Source organism: Balaenoptera acutorostrata, chromosome 21 (genome assembly GCF_949987535.1).
Source record: "Balaenoptera acutorostrata chromosome 21, mBalAcu1.1, whole genome shotgun sequence".
Classification (NCBI taxonomy): domain Eukaryota; kingdom Metazoa; phylum Chordata; class Mammalia; order Artiodactyla; family Balaenopteridae; genus Balaenoptera; species Balaenoptera acutorostrata.
In genome coordinates, this window is record NC_080084.1 from 34226989 (window position 1) to 34251504 (window position 24516).

At 37.5% G+C, this 24516-nt stretch overlaps 2 protein-coding genes across 8 annotated transcripts in view; one reads left to right on the plus strand and one right to left on the minus strand.

Annotated features, from left to right (window-relative positions):
* The window catches only part of WDR17 (WD repeat domain 17), a 95790-nt gene extending 80394 nt beyond the window's left edge, over positions 1–15396 (plus strand). For 4 of the 6 annotated variants that reach the window (XM_057537347.1, XM_057537349.1, XM_057537350.1 and 1 more), the window contains 9 exons: positions 261–400; positions 2686–2706; positions 4364–4475; positions 7527–7668; positions 7945–8047; positions 9326–9427; positions 12050–12148; positions 12787–12970; positions 15108–15396. In XM_057537347.1, the coding sequence (XP_057393330.1) occupies positions 261–400; positions 2686–2706; positions 4364–4475; positions 7527–7668; positions 7945–8047; positions 9326–9427; positions 12050–12148; positions 12787–12970; positions 15108–15227 (1023 nt within the window). In that variant the 3' untranslated portion in view covers positions 15228–15396. Of the gene's footprint in view, positions 1–260; positions 401–2685; positions 2707–4363; positions 4476–7526; positions 7669–7944; positions 8048–9325; positions 9428–12049; positions 12149–12786; positions 12971–13459; positions 13694–15107 lie in introns of all 6 variants that reach the window. The other 2 variants (XR_009006533.1, XM_057537348.1) reach the window with 2 other exon arrangements.
* A 653-nt stretch (positions 15397–16049) lies between these two features.
* SPATA4 (spermatogenesis associated 4) lies at positions 16050–24131 on the minus strand. 2 transcript variants are annotated; one of them, XM_007188983.2, is made up of 6 exons: positions 23914–24131; positions 23066–23195; positions 22558–22676; positions 22232–22452; positions 20378–20494; positions 16050–19174 (listed from the first exon to the last, which is right to left on the minus strand). In XM_007188983.2, exons 1-6 carry the CDS (start codon positions 24129–24131, stop codon positions 19059–19061), a joined length of 921 nt encoding a protein of 306 aa, XP_007189045.2. In that variant the 3' UTR covers positions 16050–19058. The 2 variants fall into 2 exon arrangements, with proteins under 2 accessions (XP_007189045.2, XP_007189046.1); XM_007188984.2 differs by lacking the exon at positions 23914–24131 and adding an exon at positions 23301–23693.
* Positions 24132–24516: the final 385 nt, after the last annotated feature.

A 24516-nucleotide genomic window follows, 5' to 3' on the forward strand; every position in this document is an offset into this window, starting at 1 on the left:
CACAAAAATGTGAGCAAAGGTTCGAAACTCTTAAATTCTGACCTTATAAAATGTGCTCTGTGTCCCTTTATCAGCTTTTCCATCTGAAAACTGTAGTTGCCCTTACATAAGTACTGTAGACAAATGTTAACACTCAGTTTTTATAAGAATAATCGATTATAGGTTAATACAACTTTATCTGCGTTATGAGATGAAGTAGGGGAATGATGATCCTACCCAACATCTATGAAACTGAAGGAATTCTTTTCTCATTGAGCAAGCTGGCTATGGCGTACCTGATTCGCGGAAACGAGCTGGAGTTGGCAGTCTGTGTGGGCACGGTGCTTGGAGAGCTGGCAGGACCCGCAACCCACTATGCGCTCGAGCTGCTGGCGAGAAAGTGCATGATGATTCCAACGTGGTGAGCATTTCTACAGTCAAAGAATAGTTTCATAGTGATGGAAGCATTTTTTGAATGTTGTAAGTTGCTCTTGATAAGGTGTGTGTTGGGAGAATATACGAGCTCCCTTTTAGATAAAGATAAGATGTGAGCACAAATTAAGAGTGAGAACTACCATGGCTATGTAGCGAAGTCTGCCATCACTTATTCTAAAGTAGCCCAGTTGTAACATGTAATATTTCAAACACATAAAGCACCATGAGACAGTAAATGTGCACTTCTTAAGATTATCAGGACCACGCATTCCCACTTTTTAAATTCTGCATGTCTACACTCATTCTTGTCAGATCTTGAGTCTTAGTTTGAGGTTTAGAAAATAAAGTCACCTTTCTAATGGAGAGCAATAATAAAGATGGTGTAGCCGGACACTTGGAACAAACTTGGGCTGTGCTCTAAGAGGCAGACCCGGGAGAGTCCCTGGGGGACCTGGAGCTCCAGCTCACAGCAATTCTTCCTCACGTCTCAGGCTAGACAGTCCTTCATCGTGGAGGAAGGAGAAGGCGCTGTCACTCATGTGTTAGTTGAATAAAGATGATTTTAGACCTCTGTCTTCTCTTTCCCCAGAACAGGTAGAACCTTGGGAAGTTTCTACATGAGCTTGTTTATGAGGGCTTTCACCTCTCCCCACTGTACACTCCCTGCACACAGGCCCCCGCTCTTACGATGGAGCTATTCAGACGCCACTGTTGAACACTACAGATGAGAATCATCATCACCGCTAACTAACACTTCCGTACCGCTCTCTGTGCGCCATGCACCGTCGTAAGCGCTTACATGCAGCAGTTCACTCAGAACTACGCAGTAGATGTTGATTCGCCTCTGGTCTCCGTAAATGGAGATTTTTAGAATACCAACAATGGTATTTTTAGAATACCAACTCTTTACTAAGAAATGATCATTAACTGTTTTTGCTTTATTGCTTTGCAGAATGCCAATTCATTTATATAGTTTATATAAAACCTAACTACAAAGTAATGAGAACAGTTCCTATAACCTAGGTACAAAATCACTCGTGATTTTATACTTTAAACCTGTGTAAAAAATGAACTGTGGCTTTCTACAATAAAACAATAATTAACTCAACTAAGCAAATTGAAATGCCAGGACTCAAAGCTACATAAACTGGCTCCAGGGTTTGCACTCTTAGCTACTGTCTTAGTCAGCTGGGGCTGCTGGAACGAAATGCTACAGACTGGGTGACTGATAAGCAGGAGAAATTTATTTTTCATGGTTCTGGAGAGTGAGAAGTTCAAGATAAACTGGCAGATTTGGTGTCTGATGAGAGCTGGCTTCCCGGTTCGTAACGGGCTGCGTTTTTGCTGTGCTCACGTGGTGGAAGGGGTGAGGGAGCTCCCTGTGACCCCTTTTATCGGGGTACTAAATCCCATCCATCGCGGCTCTTCCCTCATGACCCTATAACCTCCCAAAGACCCCACCTCCTAATACCATCCCACTGGGGGTTAGATGTCAACATAGGACTTTTGGGGGACACAAACATTCAGTCTATGGCAGCTATCACACTACACCACATCCTCTTCCAGGGCTGAGTCAGAAAAAGAGCAGTGCTTCCCGGTCTCCTTTCCTGTTGGATCTGGGGGCTTCAGAGAGATTCGGGAATCTCAGAGTTATTCTAATTTTTACCCATATCTTACAGTGATGTAAGAGCTCCCTCCCCCATCAGAATGGAGTGATGCCCCACCATCGGTCTCAGACTTAAGTGTACCTAACGCAGACCGTCCCTCGAGAGGACCCAGTTCCATCTCTCAAGAACTATGGTAGTTGGCTCAGACCCAACCGAAAGCATGAGGTCTAACTCACACTACTTACCCACAAAGGTGACTGAAGCTGTGCTAGAAGTCATCATCTGATTCAAATACAATGTGATTACTTTTTTAAAAAAAGTAAAGGTAAAAAGTAGCAAAACATGGATATTAAATTCTAAAGAGGTTTCAAAATCTTCCACCTGACTGTATGTCTTATTGCTTTTAATATAAAACAAACTCCTCCTTCCTTTTAACTCCCTCCAAGAATCCTTTCTTTATATAGCCATAGATTTGTGTACCAGAAACCAGGATAAAGTTCAGACGCTGAAATACATGGATCTGGCTTTTTTCCAGGTGAAATCTAATCCTAATGTAATTTTATAAACCAAGAACACTTCGTGTTTTTTACAGTTACTGGTAGAAGTTTGTTTTTTCTTGGTTGTCATTGCCTATTCATGGTATTCAAATTTATTTTCTTTTTAGCTTTCCATCCACCGGATACAGGTATTACCTAGTTATATTAAAATGTTCAATTAAAAATTCACATATTATTTTATTTTATTTTTAGAATACCAACTCTTTACTAAGAAATGATCATTAACTGTTTTTGCTTTATTGCTTTGCAGAATGCCAATTCATTTATATAGTTTATATAAAACCTAACTACAAAGTGATGAGAACAGTCCTATAACCTAGGTACAAAATCACTCATGATTTTATACTTTAAACGTGTGTAAAACATGAACTGTGGCTTTCTACAATAAAACAATAATTAACTCAACTAAGCAAATTAAAATGCCTGTTCTATAGTGAAATTTAAGAGTTTGGATCATTTCGCTGGTCTATATCAGTATATAGAAATATATACACACATTTTCCCCTACTAGCATACTGAATTTTCAATAAATAGTGAATTAGCCTAAAAAGTAAATAAAATTAGCTACAATTGCTGTAAATTTCTCTGTATCAGGATATGATTCTAGGATAAGAAAGTCAGACTTTTGTCTGTAGTTCATAGAAGTTAAAGTAGAATTTTAGCACAGCTTTTTTAAACACTATAAAAGTAAATGATAATTTCTATATTCTCATGGACATTATGAAAAACTGCTATTAAATGTTAGTATCAAAAAACATAAAGTCATACTTTTTATCAAGAACAGATGAATTAGTCTAATTTGGAACCTGTAAAAACACTCAAAGATTTACTTGCGCAATGATGATAGAGAATTTGACACATACAAATGATCCCTATTCCTGTTCTTTACTCACTGTATTCTGATGAAACATCTCCCTAATATTTTCTAAAATAATTTATTCACTTGAATGACCAATTTAGATTTTACTGAAGGCTGCGCAAAGAAGGTGGAGGAGGCTTTACTCCGAGTCTGCAGAACAGCCTTTGTAACTTCACATCTGGAATACTGTCTATTCTGAAGTCATGCTGAATGTCTATCATTTTCTTGAAAATTGAATAATAATATCATAAGCTATTAAAAATTAGTGATTTCTCACTTATGAGGCGTGAAACCAAAACCCCCTCACCTCGTGACTTTTAAAAATGATTTTATGCAAAATATTTTCATGTAAAGCTGTGAAAGTCCACACATTTTTTAAATGTCTGATTTTGAAATGATTTATTCCATTGATTAAATCTTTAGAAAGCAAATCGGAAAACTGCATTTCTAGCTTTGATTTCTACCTAAAGTTTAAGAAATATGCAGAATACCCATACATCTAAACTTAAAATATCTAAATATCCATTCGTTTTAGTGAGCTGGAAAATACAGTTGTCCATTGTTGGCAAGTGTAGCAAAAGTTGATGAGAATTAGCTTTCACAGAGTCTGCCTTATAATTCGCTCCAAAGAACATGTCTAATACTACTTAGTTTGGTTAGAGAATTATTCCATAATAACAAAATTAATTGTAAATATATAAAGGCTCAGTATTTAGGAATTTCATAATACGTTTTTTGTTCATGCCGTTTGGTTTCTGTAATCTACATTTAGAGGAGTTTCATAACTAAGTAGGGAATTAGTACTCTTTATGTAAATAGAAAAGCAAGGGAGGTGTAATGAGTCCTCTTCCTTTGAAATAGTTCTAAAATGTTATTTTTAGGCTTTTTTTTCCTCATTGAAGTTTCCCCTTTTGTTATGTGCATAGGAATTTGGCAGTTGATCTTCTCCTAATGACTCCTGATAGTGAACTACAGTTAGTAAAACTCTGTGCTTTCTACCCGGGGTGTATCGAAGAGATAGATGATCTTCATGAGAAGGTATGCTGACTATATTAAGTATTCTAGTTTGGAATGCAGTGCTGTGATTTAATTAGCTTTAGGTTTGGTCAAATAGTGATGCACACAGAGAAATGAATATACGGTCCCGTCAGAATCCTCTCATAAAGACAACAAAAATTATAACAATAAGGAAGAACATTTATTGAGTTTCTACTATATGTTTGGAACTGTTCTAAATTTTCACATCTATCTGTTATCTATCTGTTACTTAATTCTCATGAAACCCTGAAAAGCAGGGGGTACTGTTCCTAATTTATAAAGAAAGTGAACTCAGAGAAGGTAAGGAACTTGTAACTAGTTAATGGTGGGGTGAGAACGTCAACGTTTGTAACTTCCCATCCCAAGCCCTTTCCACTTTGCATCTTAAGGTACATGTATGCTAACTTTAAAAATAGGCAGCTTAGGAACTTTAAAAGAATTAGTGAACTATAATAAAATTAGCATGCTTTTTCTAAAGTGCTTTTTAAAAATGCTCCATTACAGAATACAGGAATTTATATACCAAGATTACATACAAAAGCAATCAAAATGTTCAACAATAGGGAGATGGTATTAATTACAGTACATTTCTATATTTCAGTGCTATTAATCCATTAAAAAGGTCATGAAGTTCTATTTTTATTGACATTGGTAGATGGCTATAAAACAAGTAAATAAAAAGCAGATGATAAAACTATGTACACACCATATGATTTTCATTTGGAAAATCAACTGTGTACATATTTATTTTATTTATAGCACAGTACAGTTCTTTTAAGAAAAAGATGATATAAATAAAACATTTTCTCATCTTAAACTCTCAAAATAACAGAGTTTTCTTATATGAACCTTGATTTTCCCTGCAGTGGGTAAGCGGCCCTATTCATTCAACAAGGGATACTAACTGAGTATTTTGTTAATACAGATAGACCAAAAGTGTGTGTGAGTGAGTGTGTGTGTGTGTGTGTGTGTGTGTGTGTGTGTGTGTGAGACTGTGTATGTTTATGGTATCAGGGAAAATACTTGTGAAAGGATAAATGTTGAAAGTTACCAATGGGTTGTGAGATTACAGGTGATTTTAACTTCTTTATACACTTTGCTCTGTGAATCACTTTTTAAATGAGCTGTGCTTTGCTTTATAAACATGACAAAAGTTATTTTTAAGTTGAAATTAAAATGCATATGGAAGGAGGCAGGAGTGGATTTTTTTCAATTATCCTTTACATTTACTGCGTAGTGTTTCAGCGTACACTGACATATTCTCTGAGGCCAGAGGTGCGGTGTTAGTACGGAGGCTAAGAGAGGCTAAATCCTTGTCTATGTTTACACAACTATTAATGAGGGGACAAACACAGTATTCACCTGGTCTTTTCATCACACATCCTGAAAGGGTATAATTGGACTCTCTGGCAGACTTCATTAATAACTCTTTAGAAAGACTAGTTAGTATGCGTGTAAAGGTGTTAATAACTCTGGAGAATTCCACAAGTAGGACTAAAAATCATAAATACATATATATATACATATTTTGGCTGTGCTATGTGGCTTGCGGGATCTCAGCTCACCAACCAGGGACTGAACCCGGGTCATGGTAGTGAAAGCCCAGAATCCTAACCACTAGGCCACCAGGGAACTCCCCTAAAAATTATATTTAAATATTAAGTTATATAGCTTTTAGAATTTTGAGATAGGATAAGAATTACAGGAATGATCAAGCTACTCTTCTTATCATATTCTGTGTCAGAATGAAATTTCAGTGGGAACCATTTGTTAATTCCCTCTACTCTCAGAGCATATAGCAAAGTGAAGAAACTTTTCTCTTTCTAACCAGGCACAGTTCCTAGCACATAGTAGTTGCTCAGTAAATAACTGGCATTCAGCGAATAAAGATGGGGAAACAATATGAAATGTCACATACATGAGAGCTCTTCTAGTTTAGTTTGTTGTAATTTTTTGGAGAGAGTTTGAGGGATCTAAAATATTCAGTTTACTTACATTTTAAACAACGGAAAATATGAAGCTGTGGAATAAATGCATTAATAAACAAATTGAATAAACCGTCTTAGTAACGTAAGGGGATGTAAAAACTAGTGAGGAGGAACTAGAGTGACAAATCTCAAAGCAGAGGAGACGGGTGACCCAACTGTGGATGAACCACATCATCTGCGGTCACAGCACAGAATATTTTTTGCAGCGGAAGCTCCGTCTCAGTGGTTGCCAAAGACCAGTAAGACAGCAGTAAACTATGCCTGTGTTGCTTAGAAACAAACCAACAAACTTTAACACCTAAACTGCAAATATCATGAACATGTCAGAATTTTATCTAAAATTAATTTATAACTTAATTATAAGTTAAAGTATTGATTTGAGTTATTAATTATTAAGTCATTAATTTATAACTTAATTCCTGTCTACGTTATGGAAGCGGAAAAACTTACATGAGGGAGGAGTAGACTCTCAGTTTTAACAGAAAAAAACATTATTTGAAAAGACAGGGACTGTTGCTTTTCATTTTACGGTAATGAAATTTCATAGGCTCAAATCTCCACTTTGTGGCATTTCGGAGTGTCAAAGCTGAAAACGTTGAGAGCTTGTCCTGCTCAAAATAAAGTTGCTTTGTCTCAAGGCCAAGTGAAAGTAAATCACTGTGTAGAGAACACGTAAGCATGCACCTTTTATGTTTTCTACGTTTAATGTAGTTTTTGAGACTGGTCGGTATATTTGTTCTAAAGTAACTCATTTCAGCATTTCCTGCTCAATTACATTTGCAGGTACTAATTCTAGTATCACAATCAGGACAATTTACTTCCACCTCTTTTATTAGGTATTTGTGTGATTAAAACTACTGGCTCATTAGGTAATACCCTATTTATTGTTATTAGATCTTAAAGATATTCCCATAAATGTATGCTTTTGGTACAAATTATTTCATTTACAACTGTTCTCAGCAACTTTAATGAGGAGGCATATTGGAAACATTTAGCACTTAATACTATTGCTTTTATCCCTATAAATTTTAGTAACAGTGTCATTAAACCAATTATTTTCTAGTGCAAGCTACCCACAGTAGAAGAATGTATGCAATTAGCTGAGACAGCCCATGCCGATGGCAATATATTTGAAACTATAAAGTATTACTTGTTAAGTCAAGAACCTGAAAAAGCCCTTCCTATTGGTATTGACTTCATCAAAGGTATGTGTTCAGTTGGTAGTATAATTTAAAATCTACTCTTTTATTTGGTATTTTCTTTCATATTGATAAAAAGGCTTAAAACCAAGCACTAGCCGTCCTGAATTTAAAGAGCAAAGAGATTGCTGAGTGTTTGGTGTTGGGACCTGATTGTGATCTAGAAAATAAAGAAGTAGATAGCGTTGACCAGAAAAGAATCAATTACATAAGTTAAAAATTGGATGAACAAGTTTTAATCCTATTATTTAGAGAATCTTTTATTTGGTTTTATTTTGCCAGAATATATCAGTAGTTCAAATTGGACTTTGGATACCATTTACCCTGTTCTTGACCTACTGAGTTATGTTCGTACTGAAAAATTAGTCCTGCATACATGTACTGAGTGAGTACTTTTTCTCCAAAATGCGTAACTGAGCTTATGTAATGTTTCAGAATGGCTGTATTGTTTTTTTTTTTTAATTAATTAATTTATTCTTGGCTGCATTGGGTCTTCGTTGCTGCGCGTGGGCTTTCTCTAGTTGCGGCGAGCGGGGGCTACTCTTCGTTGCGGTGCGCGGGCTTCTCATTGCGGTGGTTCCTCTTGTTGCGGAGCACGGGCTCTAGGCGCGTGGGCTTCAGTAGTTGTGGCACGTGGGCTCAGCAGTTGTGGCGCACGGGCTTAGTTGCTCCGCGGCACGTGGGATCTTCCCGGACCAGGGCTCGAACCCATGTCCCCTGCATTGGCAGGCGAATTCTTAACCACTGCGCCACCAGGGAAGATCCAGCCTGTATTGTTTTTGGTGTTCAGATCAGGAAATAAGATCATCTTGGACAGATAGGTGCACGTGTAGAAAAATTACATTTTAATTTGTGTTATCCTTAAGTAAAAATACAGAGGTCAGTTTGAAACAAATAGTAAATCTTAGTGGTCCCATTTCCTAATACCTAGTGTGTTATGTGTATGTACACACAGACACACACATACACACCTGGTTCAAATAGGACTAATTAGGAGCTTTGGGATGGTTTTGGACCTCATGTCCTCGGTGGTCTGTCTAGTGGTCACATCTCTTAAATCTCCATGTGTGCAAAGCATACTAGGTTGGGGAAAGAAGTGCAAGTGCTAGAAAGTAAAAAATAGATACTATCCTTGAATTCAAGTATCACTTAAGGACATTGTTATCCATGTAACTAAAATCCCGAGACCACATATATTTATACTAGAGGTTTTGGGCTATTTTTGTTGCAATGCCATGTGGAAAAGATGGTGCAGAGCCTGTGAAACTTTGGCAAGCTTCCCCAGCTGGGTGTGCAGGAGGTGTTCTCTGCCGTTCCCTGCAGTCTGCACAGTATGCCAGGAATCCGTCAATCCGACCCAGTGCATTACTCGGGGAGAAATTACATGAAGGAACAGACAAGGAAGAGAGAAAAACAAGAAGGCAGAGTTAAATATTATTTAAAGACTTTTATTTCAAAATACAATTTATGTTATTGTGTACATGTCTGAACAGGAGTTAACTGATGAATAAAACATCTTCAAATTTAGAAAATTTTCTAAGCATATTTTGCTATAAATGTCACCCATCAAAATACAGAGACACAAATACAGTAACTGTATATGAGAGCAATGTGCTGTACCTCAAGTTATGGACTCTTTAAAAATAAATATATTCTCTTTTAGAGCTCGAAACGAATTGCTGATATTGTGTGGGTACGTTGGTGCTTTGCTGGCTATCAGAAGACAGTACCAAAGCATCGTCCCGGCACTTTATGAGTACACGAGGTAAAAGCAGGTTCTCTTCTACTGTGAAATTAGAGAAGTGCCTTTCACTGAGACGGTTAGTGTCTAAGTGCATCGTAGAAGCAACAAATACATCTTGCACTCATCCATTTATTTACTAAGCATGTGCTTCATAATAAAGCAGCAGTAAACAATATGAATTAGCAGTGAACTGGGGTGTAAATAATAGAAATCCTAATTCTAGCTTAAACACTATGGTTTCCTGGTCTTATGTCAAGACACTTGAGGTAGGCATTCTCGGGCAGATTCCATCGAGGATCTGGATTCTTCCCTTCTTTCAACTCCGACATTCTTGGCTTCCTTCCTCTTGCCTGAGTGACCCAGGGTTACCAGGTAGCTCCCAGCCCTCTGGGTATTAGGTCTACATTCGAAGCAGAAGGAGTGGTAAGAGTGAAAGGATGGAGACCACAGAGACCCTTTGATTCAGGAAGGAAAGTCTTCCTTAGGGCTGTGCACCTACAACCCCCTGGCCAGGACTGTGTAACCCTACTTTCAAAGGAAGTTGAAAAACTGTGTATTTTAGCTTTCCCATCTCTGCAGTGGAAAAATGCGAAGTATATTGTATTCAGGTATAACCTACCTGCCGAACTCCTGTGTTTTCTAACAACTTGCTGAACATCAGCCATTGTGCTTAAAGCTTATCATACTCAAAAATAAAATCCAGTGCCCCTGGGGGGGAGGTCTGGTGTAGCTGTGGGCCTGACCAGGGGGCAGCAGAGATTCCTGCTGTCAGGGCTCTCAAGGAGAGATCTACGCCGGCAGCATGACCACAATTCGAAAGCAACTTTTAACACTATTTAGAAAATATATTGTAAGAACAGTAGGATGTATCACATGGAATTAATATTATTTAATGAGCTGTGTTCAGCTCTATATGACTTTGGTAATGAAAGAGAGAAAATGGTCCCTTGAAAAAATATCACCAATACAAGGAAGGCATTTTATTCCTAAGGCAGGAGAGACTTGAGACAGTGTGGCTGGGTTAGAAACGTGTTAGTTCAGAGGGAGAAACGCGAGCTCCAGGACCTGCCTGTACTCTGTCCCTCTGAACCCACCCTCTCACCTCTGTGCGGACAACTCACCCTTCTGTACGCAGGTACAGCGCCTGGCTGGACACCCAGCAGCTCCCTGACCTCAGTGCGCTCAGAATTAAAGCCATCTTCCTTCTCACATCTATTCCTCCTGGGTTTGCTCTTTCTTCTGATGATGTCATTATACTTCTGTCGTCCAGAATCAGGATTAGGTGTACTTCCTCACCGTCAACATCCAATTACGCAGTAAATTCCCACACCCGCACGTTTCTCATTCTCTGGGACCCACAGTTACTGTCTTCACTAACTGTCCCCTGTGGTAGCCCTTCCTCTAGTGACCCTATCCCCCCTCCTCCTGTCACCCCTACAACGGTTGCATTAGCCTCCCTGACAGTGAGACTCCCCACTAGTGAACAGATAACATTTTAGATCCTTAGTCTTACTTCGAAATTCCACAGAAGTCAAATTCCGTCCTTATCACCCACTGTGTCCTTCTACATGTTCTCTACTCCAGCCAAACTGAGACACCTGTGACTCCCCGTACACATGTAAGCTTTTCTCTGGTAGTTTCACAGTGCCCTCTCCACCTAGTTACCTTGGCTTCTCTCCTCACTCTTTAACAATGCTCTCTCTACAGTAGATCATCAAAAACTACTGGGCAGACAAAGTACTACCAAGTGCAGAATTGTAGACAGGGAAACCATATGATTTAAAGAATTTGTTTTGGAGCCAGGCTACATTATCAATAAAAAATTTTTAAGTCAATAATTTGAGGTTGAAAAAAAACAAGCTACCAACTGATTTGAGATAATATTACTGAAATGTTAGGGGTACGTGTGTGTGTGGGGAGGGTATTTATATATTTTTTCTCACCAATTCTGATCGTGTCCCAGCAGAATGATGACAACCAGCAAGAATTAAACATAAGATATAAATTATGGAAATGCTTACTTTTAGTCTTATATCATCTGTAAGGTCTTATGTTCTTTTTCTTTGTATCTCCTAAACAGCTTTTACTTTTAAATTTCAACCAACTAGTTCCTTGAAGAACATACTGAGTTTGTCACTTATGGAAACTAGGACTAGCAATTCCTTATCTCCAGCCTCATGATTAACCACAACATTGTATCTGATTTCCAGTTTTCTATACACAGATGTGGTGGATCACTGCTTTCACTGTCTCACTGCTTTTTTTCACACATCCCCGTCTTTAAAGGATTGAAATCAGCATTTCCATTGCTTTCCGCTAATTGACATTCTTCTCTTACTGTTCCACTTGCTTTCTAAGAGTCATCTTTAATACGGAGACACGCTGGACCACACCGTAGCTGGCCGTGGCTGTTACTCAGCAATACTCGGCCTGTCATCCAACCAATATTTATTGAATGTTTTTGACCTGCCAGGGACTTGCACACACACACACACACACCCCTACATGTATATATTTACATATACACATAGATTTGTGAACAACAGTTGTTAAATCTGAAATGGCAGTTATTTAAAGTTCATTTGCTCTTTTGCTATCTTTGTCTTGGATGGCAGATGTTAATTTCTTTTTCACATGTTTCAGTCAGCTATTGAAACGTCGGAAGGTGTCAGTGCCTATAAAGATTGAACACCTTTCTGAGGAATTGGATGCGTGGAGAGTTTGCACACAATCCATCAACCGGTGAGTGAATCTGATATAAAAATTGGGATACAGACGGTATCACGTAATATTACAGACAAACTGATTGAAAATTTGGTTGTCTCGTTATTCATCTTGGCAGGATAATGAATCTTGGGTTGTTTAGCATATATTCAGTAATAATTTACAACGCTCTTTCCTGCCTTTTTTAAGTCCTTCATTTTACTGTAAATTGAGTCTAAAGTTGATTTGCCATGTTTTATAAAGGAGAACTAAATAATCATCAGGGACTGTTTTTTACCCCACTCTTTTTTTTTTAATTTTTTTTTATTTTTGGCTGTGTTGGGTCTTCATTTCTGTGCGAGGGCTTTCTCCAGTTGCGGCGAGCGGGGGCCACTCTTCATCGCGGTGCGCGGGCCTCTCACTATCGCGGCCTCTCTTGTTGCGGAGCACAGGCTCCAGACGCGCAGGCTCAGTAATTGTGGCTCACGGGCCCAGTTGCTCCGCGGCATGTGGGATCTTCCCAGACCAGGGCTCGAACCCGTGTCCCCTGAATTGGCAGGCAGATTCTCAACCACTGCGCCACCAGGGAAGCCCCATCAGGGACTGTTTTTTAATCTAAACCTTAACAACCCTGTGATTCTACAAAACTAAAAATGGAATATCTGTTGAAAATATAGATCATCAGAAGAATCTCCATATACACCCCCTTCTGATTCACAAAGAGCGGTTTATGCAACTTTACTGAAGAGACTAAAAGAAGAACCACTCAGGGAAATTATTGGACCAGATTATGTGACCGGATCAAATCTTCCCAGCCATTCTGATATTCACATCTCTTGTCTCACAGGATTAAAAATCCAGGTACAGCGTAATGTCAGGCATAAATTGTGCACGTTCATCTTTTTTATTTGTTTCATTAGTTTTTGAAATGTGATCTTAAAATAAGCACAACCTGAATAAAAGTAGGTACCTATAAAGAGACCTGAGGCCCAGTGAGAAAATATTGCCCTTAATGCTTCCATATTTGGTATAAATGTTTTCTCTCTCCTTGAAATAAATTCAGAGACATAGTCATTGTACTGTTATCATAAAAGCAATTCATATAATAGATATACTTAGTAACAAATGTTTTAAAAGACATATAGATCATATCCTTAGGGAAATTAAATAAGAAAGACAAAGCAACAATCAACACAGTTACAAATTATTATATCTCAGTAGATTAAATTTAACTTTATAGTCTCCATTTGTATTTTATAAACACAAAGAAAGCAATTAAAAACTGTTAGATGTATAATATATCATTGATATATTATGCATATTCTTACACTGACTTACTGAACTTTTCAGCAATTAAAAATTACGGGGATCAATCATGAGGGATGGCTAATTCCCAAGGAATGGTCCCTCATGCCCCGTCAAAGTAATGATGGTGAACGATGCCAGAGCCTCCCAGTGTGACCCAGGGGTGCCATTATCTCCAGAAAATAGAGGAGCCTTCATCATCCCAGAGCCAGGACCGGATGTAGGTGTCCCCAGGAAGTGAACAAAGCTGAATCCCCATGAAATGCTAATGGAGACCAGGTGGGACTAAAAGAACGCCACCTCTTGGGCACATTCACATTTTACTAAGTGGATTCTTGTATTTCTGATGTAACGTAGCTAATTACATTTCTAACACTGACATGCCAGGTCAATGGAGAAAGGTACGTGGGGGGATAATCACTCCAATTAAATATCTTGCTGCTAATGTAAACTCTAACTATAGCTTGACTTGACGCCGGAAACAAACTAAGTCTTCAGAACACAGCAATATATTCCAAACCACAGACAGAACACATAGCTGTATACGTGCTTATCCACTTATGTTCAGAGATAAAGAACCAAAGCAGTAATTCAAGAACTTATGATTAAGAGCGAAAACCATTATGCAGTTTTCAGAATACATTTTCAGTGCCACTCACCGTCTTGCATGTACTTCTAGAGCTCGACACTTTCCTGTTTCTCCTCTTCAGGACTTTTTCTCCATCTGAGACACACGGATGACCTCCACAGGCTAACCTCTCTGCACTCACACACACACTAGGAAAGGATCTACTCATTATCTTACATACACTAGGGCGCAAATGACTGATTCAGAGGGGGGGCTACCCTCCTAGGATATTTCTGTTCCTGCAGAAAATCAATGTGTTCTGCTTAAAACTAAAATGTCAAGTACCTGTGAATAGGAAGCTGCCTACTTCGTGTAATGGATTTTCTAATATCTAGAAATAATTTACTAACAACAAGCTGTTATCATTGGAAATCATGATAAAAAACCTGATAACTTTAGAAAGTAATGAAGAAAGTAAGTTTTTATTCCATTTTGTGTTTGTAAAATCATGCTTTTCCTTCTAAGAGCTGGGAGATACACATTGAAAGTTTTTTTTGGATTTAGTTCTTCAGAACTACCCTCGACATACAAAATAGCTGAGATAACTAAATTATAGATATGCTAGTAAATCACAGGGTTGACAGGACTTTAAATTATATATACATATATATAGCAGTGTATTTTTCATCTTCTGGAGAGCAGGTTGAATTTCTGGCTGAAATAATTTACCCAGCTGTATTGATGTAGGCTGTATGATTAAAAGAGTGAAGTATATTAAAGTCTATTATTAGGCATATATGCCTTTATAAATGTTAACTTTGTAGTAATTAATAGGTTAGCAATACCTATTGCCACTGACAGCGCCATTGTAATTAAAGAATTCAAATTATAAAACTAAATTCTATTTTGAAAGACATCAGGGCATAATGTTAAGATATTTTAAAATGTTTCTCTATTTGGTGGCAATTCAAAGAATCTCATTTTTCCCTTATTTTTAAATTTCCTATCAGTGTTGCTTAAATATCACCAGTGGTTTTTTATTAGCGTGAGTCTGTTTCTGGAAGTTTAAAAACATATTGCAAATTCATAATCTCATCTTCTCTTCCCTTAACTCTCACTGTGCAGGGCCCTGTATTTTTCCTTGAAGATGGGAAATCCACGATCTCCTTGAATGATGCTCTGATGTGGGCAAAGGTGAACCCATTCTCCCCTTTGGGGACTGGAATACGGCTCAACCCATTTTGACAGGTTTTTCTCACACTTAATTGTTTTTTTAAAGACCTTTTTCCGGTTAGTATTACCTTTAGCCTTTGTTGTCCAAGAGCCAAAGGTCTGGAGGAGGAGGTGGGAAGTGGGGACTCACAGTTGATTTTATTCATTAACTTCAACAAATAAAATATTTATATAATTTCAAGGAAAAATAGGTGTCTCCTTATTTGGGAGGAAGGTAATATTTAAATTATAAAGGACTGACAAATCTAAAAGAGCATATAAACTTTTCACAAAGCACAAAAGGTACCAAATATTCTATTGTTGGAACACTGAAACTTATAAAATAGTGCAACACCTAGAATAGTGCTTGACGTGCAGCAGGCACTTAGAGTATTTGGGTGACTGAATATCTTGAAGTATCGAAATGTAAGGTGTGTACAACTGATCTTCAAGTTAACAAACGCTGGTATTGTCCTCTATAAAATGTACAGTAAACCACTAGTTTTAGCTCATATTTAATCGAAGTTTTCAGTTATAAGTTTAATATATATCAATAAATGGGTACGCAAAGGACTTTTGAGTTTTATTTTTTTAAAGAGAAAACATTCCCAAGTTCTGTAGCTGAAACTCAAATGTCTAATTATAAAGGAATAGGCTATATAAGCATGAAAAAAATTGGAGGTGAAAAACACAAAATGCAGTGAAATCTGTGTGAAAATTTGCATTTGATGATAATTCACTATTTTAAAAGATATTTGGTATTTATGAATATTAATTTTGATTAATGTATTTAATATTCATATAATCGCTAATCAAGTTACATTATAATATAGTTATAATAAACCATTTATTTGATGAAAATTAGTTTCAAATAAATTCTGTAAGTAAATAGGATATTAGTTGAAATTTGGTATATATTATGTTAATTCAAGTTTTAAAAATATTTATTAAAATAGTACACCTGTTGATATTTTTAAAAAGCCTGAGGCGTGACAACAAGTATTTCAATTGTACTAGAATTCTGACTTCGAAATTTATGAAATGAATGCACACTAGGAAGAATAGTACTTTGATACTCAAGCTGTTTTACAAGATTTATAATACAGATGTTTTGTCTAATTAGGGAGTGAGCTCATATAACTAGAATAATGGTGGTTTTTATTATCTTTAAACTTGTTGCATTTAAAATACTTTAAAATTTTTCTTAAGCTTCTTAAAACAGAAAACAATATATATTATGTACCTGTCTATCACACTGACCTACTTCTAACTCCACAAAAAAAGCATTTTAGCCTTAAATTCCATTTTATAAAGAAAATAGTTAATATTATAGAAGAGAATGTATACAACTCAAAGATGCAATGGGTAATGTAAATCGTATCTGAGAAGTACTTTTTAACCCTTAGTGATACGTGTAATTCAGATTTTTTTTTTTTTTAGGTGAGGGGTATTATTAATTGGCATATACGTACTGAAATCTCCTCACTTAAAAAGTGGCAGTCTAAATCCTACTGTCATTCTCTGTTTTGTTTTAAAATAGATTAAAAACCCTAATTTGTGCTTTAAATACTTCAAAGATATTAAGTTATACATATATAAACAATTGTTACATTCTTCTGTATTTTTAATGAATGCAGGAAATAATATTTTAATGTATAAAGTATGAAAAAGATCTTACAACTCTTTATCACATGAAGACCATTGAGGTATAACCCAATATTTGTCTAAAACCTAAATTTGATTGATTCAAATGCAATTCTATTATTCCTTGACTTCAACAATGTTCTACACCTTAATATTATGACTATTAATTCTTCATAAAATGTCATTTGACTATGTTGATCTGTATGTGTCTTAATATGAAAAACAAAAGTTTTAAAAATTTATAAAGTTAAATTTCATTGTTATATTTAGTATGCATGAAAACCCAAAGAACATGAGCTTGTGTTTATTTGAAGGTGTCCATATTACTGATAATGTGGACAAATTAGTTTGCAAGTTTAAGTATGCTTTTATGAAAGAAGTCTCATTAGACAATGATTTTAATAAATACTGCAGTTAAAGCCAGATATGACACAGTTAACTGCTAAGATGAACGTTAGTCTTGTCCCTAGAACCACCATTGAGAAGACACCATCTCTCGCTAAATTCTGGGTTAAAGTCATCAGAGGTATGAAGGGCTGCGCTGTCCGTCTGGGTTATTACCCTGCTTAGAAACCTAGAAAAATCATGTGATTGGACTGTTCAGGAGGATGATTATCCACTTGTAAGAAACACTGACTACAATAAACACCAGAATTAGTATAAAAGAGAGAAAAAAGAGGCTTACTAATTAATACAAACAGCATATCACAGAGGCTTCCATTCCCGTGATAAGCATTCTGCCAATTGATTGAAAGGTTCTGTTCCTATAGGGGCTGCTGTAGCTCCTAGAATAATTCATTGCTTCCTTCTGTCAAAGATCTTTGTGAAGAAAATGACCTTCCTTAGATTTGCCTGAAGTGTTGGCTTCTGTTGACGCAACTCATCTTAAGAAGCTCTTGACGTTACCTACTTTCACCATATCCCCGCTTCCTTCATTTCCTTAGTCACTATGAAATGAAGCTTCCAGACTCTCCTGTATTTTCAAAACTCTCCGTAGGTCCCACAGGGGTCTTGGGAACTTAACCAAGGTCAGGCCATGAGTGATTAGCTTTTTCAGGAGATTGAGCACAGAGTCAAGAGAATAAAGAAATTTATTATTTGACTGTTTATCCAAATCTAATCCTTTTCTCTGGACGTTTCTCTAGCTGAGCTTCAGAAGACTTGTTTCTAAAATCCTTTCCTAAGGAACTCTATTTTATGGTTTAAAAATTATTCTCATAATTTTCTAAACCTTTCCCAAGAAGTCATCGATTTCATCAGGGCTCTCGTTAATTTCTTTTACTAAATATTACCTATCCAGAAAGGTAAGATTAAACAAGGAAGTCTCTGGAGGTAGAAATTCTAATTAAATTCTCTAAGCCTTCAAAAATGCAGAAAAACTAATAGAGTTTTGTTGGAAATTGACAAGCATATCATGGAATTCAGCATTAGTAATACTCATCTTGGAAGTCAAATGACACTATTAATGAGGTAGCATAAAAGCATGAATAATTCCACTTGAAGAAAATTTTCCAAATATGAATTTTAAATTACCAAGAATATATGAAATATCATCAGTCTTTCAGGATATCACTGCTTTTGTTTCCCTTCAGTAAAAATATGGGGCATGGCAGCAAGCAGGAGGCATTTTTTTTAATCAAACTAAATTGTTTGCTAAACACCAGAATGAAATTCCAAGTAAAACATGATTTTCCTTCCCCACAACTCAGTATCAACAGGAAAGATGACTATTTTTTTTTAATGGCTTAAGTAAAGTTATTTATGGAAGTGGGCAAGATTGTCTGTGGGCCTATGTATAATAGTAATAATCATTCAGAATAAATTTTGTTGATGAACATGACATGTAAATAAATAATATCAGGCATATTAGTAGCATGGCTCTTTTCTTTCTAGTGAGGAAAACATATTACAAAGTAGATTCGCCATTCCTACAAAATTTATGAGAAGGAATTCTTACTCGTCGTGGTGAATTATGTTTAACTGTACCTTTAAAATTATTTTTGTTCATTCTATACTAATTAAACTGATTTTGTATTTTCAACACTACTAGGTGCAGGTGTTGAATAAATGGTTGTTGAATTGAATTAAAAAATACGTTCTTCAGCCCAACTATAGATAAGACACCCCTTTAATTTACTTATTATTGAAATATATCCAAGACTAGGTGATTGTATCCCTTTAGAGTGGCAAGAGGTGGTGGCATCGCTTCTTCAAAGCCCATTAGACAGGTGCTCTTCTGGGTTCCTTTTCCATGTTTCTGATAGGTTTCACAGAGTCAAAAGAATGTTTTCCAGCTTGCTTCACGTGAATTTCTTTAAGTGGATTGCCACCATTACCTGTATTTGGTGTAATATTTAAATAAACAAAATTAAAATCCATTTGTGGTTATTAAATATGTACACAACCATCTGTGTTTCTAACATACCAGACATATGCAGAACGATTGGCAACAGGCTGAGCACAAGTTAGTCTAAATGCCTGGTAAACAGAATATTTAAAGCATGCATTATAGTAGTCGGAAATACAGAACCTGAATGCCACCATCTCCAAAAGTCATCGGCGGAGCCTAAAAATACCCAGGGCTTATTTTGGTGCATCTGATACTGAATATGACTCAACTATTTTTAGATGTTTCTTCAGAAAGCAGGTGAGGCAACAGTGCTGTGATTTTAATAGTGCTTAGATTTGGCAAATATACAGAATTCATAATTCAGTTTCTAGAATTCTGCGCTGAGGCATCCAAGCCGGCCACTCAGACTCTTTAGGTGACTCAGTTCTAATATGAGGGGCCAATGACAACTAAGAAATCTACATTCCCTTGACACATTATTTTGCTAGATGCTAGATTTAGGTAAACAAAGAGAGGAACTTAAGTGTTAAAAAAAAAAAAGGTAACAACCTTTCTTACAATTAATTTTTGCCACTCTATTTGATAATTAGAAGCTTTTCAGATGAACAGCCTGTGATTTCAGTACCATTATGTGCAATTTTGGTATATGTTGTCAACCATTTAAACATATAAAAACCATTCTTAACTTGCAGGCTATACCAAAAAGTCAGGCAGAGGCTGCCTTTGGCCCATGTTTGGCTACAGTTTGCTATGGTGTTGAGTGCTTTCTGAATTAACAGGATTTAAACTCGTGGCTTCTTGTAAAACAAGTGATGGGGAAGTCTAGGTGTGCAGGTTGTCCGTATCTGCCTTAGGACTGATTCATCATCCAGCTGCTAGAGGATTGAGTTTTGAGCTCTGCCAACGAGCTTCCCCTGTTTCAGACGCACTTTTTCAAGCTGAAATGGGAATTGAAATGGCTCCTATAATAGCAGGCGGGGAAACGCGGGCCTGAGATGTTCCCCTGTTGTGACTGGTTCTTAGCGGACAGCGTGCTCCCGCCACCTATGCAAAAGCACACACATCAACCTACTGCACCGTTCTAGACTGAATGCCTAGACCACATTTTAACTATTTTGAAATTTTAAACAAACAAAATAAAACAAAAACATCATTTTTAACAAGTGAAAAAACTTTTTAAAAAACTTACAACACACAGGAGCAACTCTTTCCTTCGAAATGACTGAATTACATTTGCACCCAGAGGCTTGGGCAGGACCATGACTGAAAGTCGATTCTCCCACTGTTGGTTTGACCTCAAACCATTCTATAAAATGTAAACAAAAATTCTTTCTTTAAAATTCACTATGGCCATGGTCAAAATACGACACCACAATTTTAAATTAAGCAAATTATTTAGACATCTGTTGTATCATATTCCTGAGAGCAGTGTGGTTACGTAGGTTAATAACCCTCTCCACCATGGTTCACATCTCTGATGCACAAAATAGTTGCTTTAAAAAAGTTACTTTAAAGACAGTATCCCTATGTTCCTGTTAGTCTTTTGTTAAGCTTTTTAAAATTTTAATTCAGCCAATTTATTTTTTATTTTATTTTTAAAAAATTTTTTGGCCACACAGCACGTGAGATCTTAGTTCCCTCACCAGGGATCGAACCCACGCCCCATGCATTGGAAGCACGGAGTCTTAACCACTGGAAGTCCCAATAAGCTTTCATTCAATAGTAATATATGTACAGAAAAAATGAACAAATCGTATGTTTACAGTTTGATGAATTTTTGGAGTGAATACATACCTGGGATGCCATCACCCAGATCCAGAAATAGTATAGTGCTAGCACCCCAAAATCCCTTCCTGTCTCTCCCATACAGTACCCTAAAACTAAAACTCTGCCTTGACTTCTATCATCATAGGTTAGCTTTACATGTTTTTATATTTCATATAAATGAAACCATACAGTATCTATTTCATTTTGAAAACATTTTTGTACTATAAAAATAGTGACAAAATTATTTTCCATGCTTCCCGTATTTCTTACTAACTAATTCTATCAACTGCAGCACTTGGGCATCAGTTTCACTGTGCTTCTAAAGATCACCTACTCAGCAGCTCACCCTCACTGAGGCTGGAAGACGTGTCTAAGGTCATTTCTACTCATCAGCCATGCCCTGTTTATGCTTAAACACCACCCTGGTCAGTAACATTCCCAGAACTGTGATTATCACAATTAATTACTTTGGCTGCTTAAAATCAGCAGTCTCAAAAATCAACACTGGTGATAACAGAATTCTGTTCAAGAATCGAAAGTGTTGAGGTATCCATGGCTAAAGAGAAAATGTGTTCCAAAGAAGACCGCAGAGATACAGGTTAGCTTTGCACTAAGATGGACATTTAAACTGATGACTAAATGGAATGGTTGTGTTTCGTTCCAGGAATTCCGACAAGACCCAGTGAGTGGAAGTAATAGTGAGATAGATTAAATGTAAGCAAATATTCGGTATAAAAAATAATGATACCTGATTTTGCGGTGTTAAAAAAATAACTTGACAAAACGAAAATGCTGAACAACAAAAGAACTGAAGTGGGGAGGGGGCTGGTAGGGAGTGGTCAGTTGTACTAGTGTTGTAAGGTCCTTACAGTTTGAGGAAGAGAATAAAGATATTACTCTTAGACTAAGATAAATATGCATGTTAAAATTTCTAGTGTAGCATTAAAGAGAGTGCTACGCTAGAAATTTTATAATTTTCCAAATTAGTAGGGAGGAAAAAAGTCTTTGGATAAAAGTTCAGTCCAAAAGAAGAAGAAAAATAGGTAAAACAAAAACAAGAAACAGAGAACAAATTAAAAGCACAAAATAATATGATAGATATGAATACATATATGGTAATAGGTATGACTGAATTAATGACAATAAAAGCCGCAGTAGATGAAATTACAACAATCTATGAATCAGGGCACAGTGGCAGGCTTTTCTTTCATCTGTGCTCAAGAAGAGCCTTGTTAAGCTTGGAAGAACCCAGTTGACCATTTCCAAGAAAACTTACTTGGATTCAGTTTTCTGCTCAATTTTCTTTGCGACATTTGTAAAAGGAAGAGGAACTCTACTTTATGTTCATTGTTGAGCTTGTTCGGATTGCTTATTAATTCTGATAACCTAATGTTATCTTTAATAGACTTTGAAGCTGTCGATCTGGAGACCAGGGGCAACTGCATCTGGTAACTGTAGTCTGTGAAATTCACAAGGTCATCCTGGATACTTTTAATTCTGGAAATAAAAAAATAAATATTGTTGACAAGCCCCATTTTAGTAATAAGATTTATATTATCAAAAGTTTCATATTATATTACTAGAAAATTCCAAATAACTCACTCTCGATGTGTTAACAAGGTGTACACCTCCTGTATCAGTATTTCAGGTACTCCGGCTTTACAATGAATTGTTCCGTGGATTAGTTCTTTAGGTAATCTAAGTTTTTTTCTCGCCAGGAACTGTAATAGTAGAAGGAGAATACTTTCACCATAAGAAGTTCTATAAAAATCTCCAATTACTGTGAATTCACTTTAATTCCCCTTTAATCCTCAACTAATACTTTGAGGTTTAACATGTTAATTATTAAAAGTTATTATTACTCAGCAAGAAAATCAACCATTATATCCCACTCCAATTTGAAATGAGTATGCTCAGTTTCACAGGTGACTCATGACATAAACTTTAATAACCTTCTTTTCAATACAAGGAAACAAGCTGCCTACCCAGCTGCATTGCGTCCTAAACCACGGCCACACACGCATACACAGAGAAATCCGCGACCTCAAGAATACACCTCTTCAAACATAAAGTTTTCAACAGTTAAAAGTGTCATTGATTGTTAATTTACCTTTTCCAACTGTGTCCAGTTATCCAGCTTGACTTTTAAAGAAGTTCCATTTTTAAAGGATGACAATTTAAGGTCCCGGGGGTAGTGTACAGTGAATATTTCTGCTATCAGGAAGCCATTTGAAAAATCCCTGATCCATAACAATAAGGAAATGAAATAAAATGCAGTTACTTACACAGTTTGTGATTACGGTTCATTAACACCAATTTAATATCCTGTACTGACAGCAACTTACAGAATTTTGTTGGACCATTGCTCCAAGGAGGACCTGCTATGGAATAGCCTTTGGGTAAGATGACACACACCAAAGGCCATGGTGCTCTTTTTATGAACCCCAAACTATTAATTTGTATCGAACCTGCATTTTACCAAGATGCCCATGTGATACCTACGCACACTGAAAATTTCAGGCGTGTCTTTCTCGAGGAATACCGAAATTAGTAAACCAGACTCCTTGCCTGCAACAAAGTCATTATTTTTATGGAATTTAGTTTGCACTCCCAGAGCAAATATTAACGGCCACTAGTATTAATGTCCAGTGTCTCTGAAGAAAGAGCCTGGACTCTTACTTTTTTGTAGTCACCAAAGCAGTCTGTAGTAGCTTAAGTCTATGTAATGATTGACTGACTGATTGACCGATTGAGTGAAATGCTCCATCCTATTTTTTTAGGTCAGCTCCCTAAGAAAGCAAGGAGTGTGTGTGTGTGTGTGTGTGTGTGTGTGTGTGTGTGTGTGTGTGGTGAGTGGGCGGGGGCAATCCCAGGAGAAAGCCCTTGCGCGGACCCCGGGGCTGCTCTGCTCCGACCGAGGCTCCCGCCAGGCGGCGGGGGCCGGCCCTGCTCCAGCACCTGCTGATGTTTCTGGGGAAGAAGCTGAGATCCAGGCCCTGGAGCCAGCGCAGAACCGACGGAGACACGCGGGAGCTCTTCGGGGGATGCGGATAGACCAGACACTTCTTAGGCCTCCCTCGCATGGGAGCGGCTGGACGTGGCGCAAGTGACGGTGACTTGGGTAAGGTTGCCGCCGGCAGCGTCAAAAGCTCTCCTCCCAGACCCGCGGCAGCCATGGCGCTTTCTGGGTTTCTATGGCAGCACCGGGGGCGGGGCCTCAGTGGGCGGGGCCTCCGTGGGGGCGGGGCCTCGGCGCGGGCGCCCTGGGCCTCGCGGGTCCTCCAGTTTGGGGTCCTGCTGTTCCGGGTTGGCGGACGCGCTTCCCTGGCCTCACTGAGGTCTCGGTTCCGGGAGCTTAAGCCTTGGGCGGAGCTTTCAATCTCCGTTTTAATTGGCCTGAAGAATAACCGATTTAGAGCCCTCCCTTAGAAACTGACATTTTGAATATCGTGGTTTCTGCCCCGTCGAAGGCCTAGTTTCAGTCAAGCATCTGGAGGAGGTTGTGAGGACCTTTCAGAGGACAAAGGCAGTTTTTGTTTGGAAATTGGAAACGATAGGGTT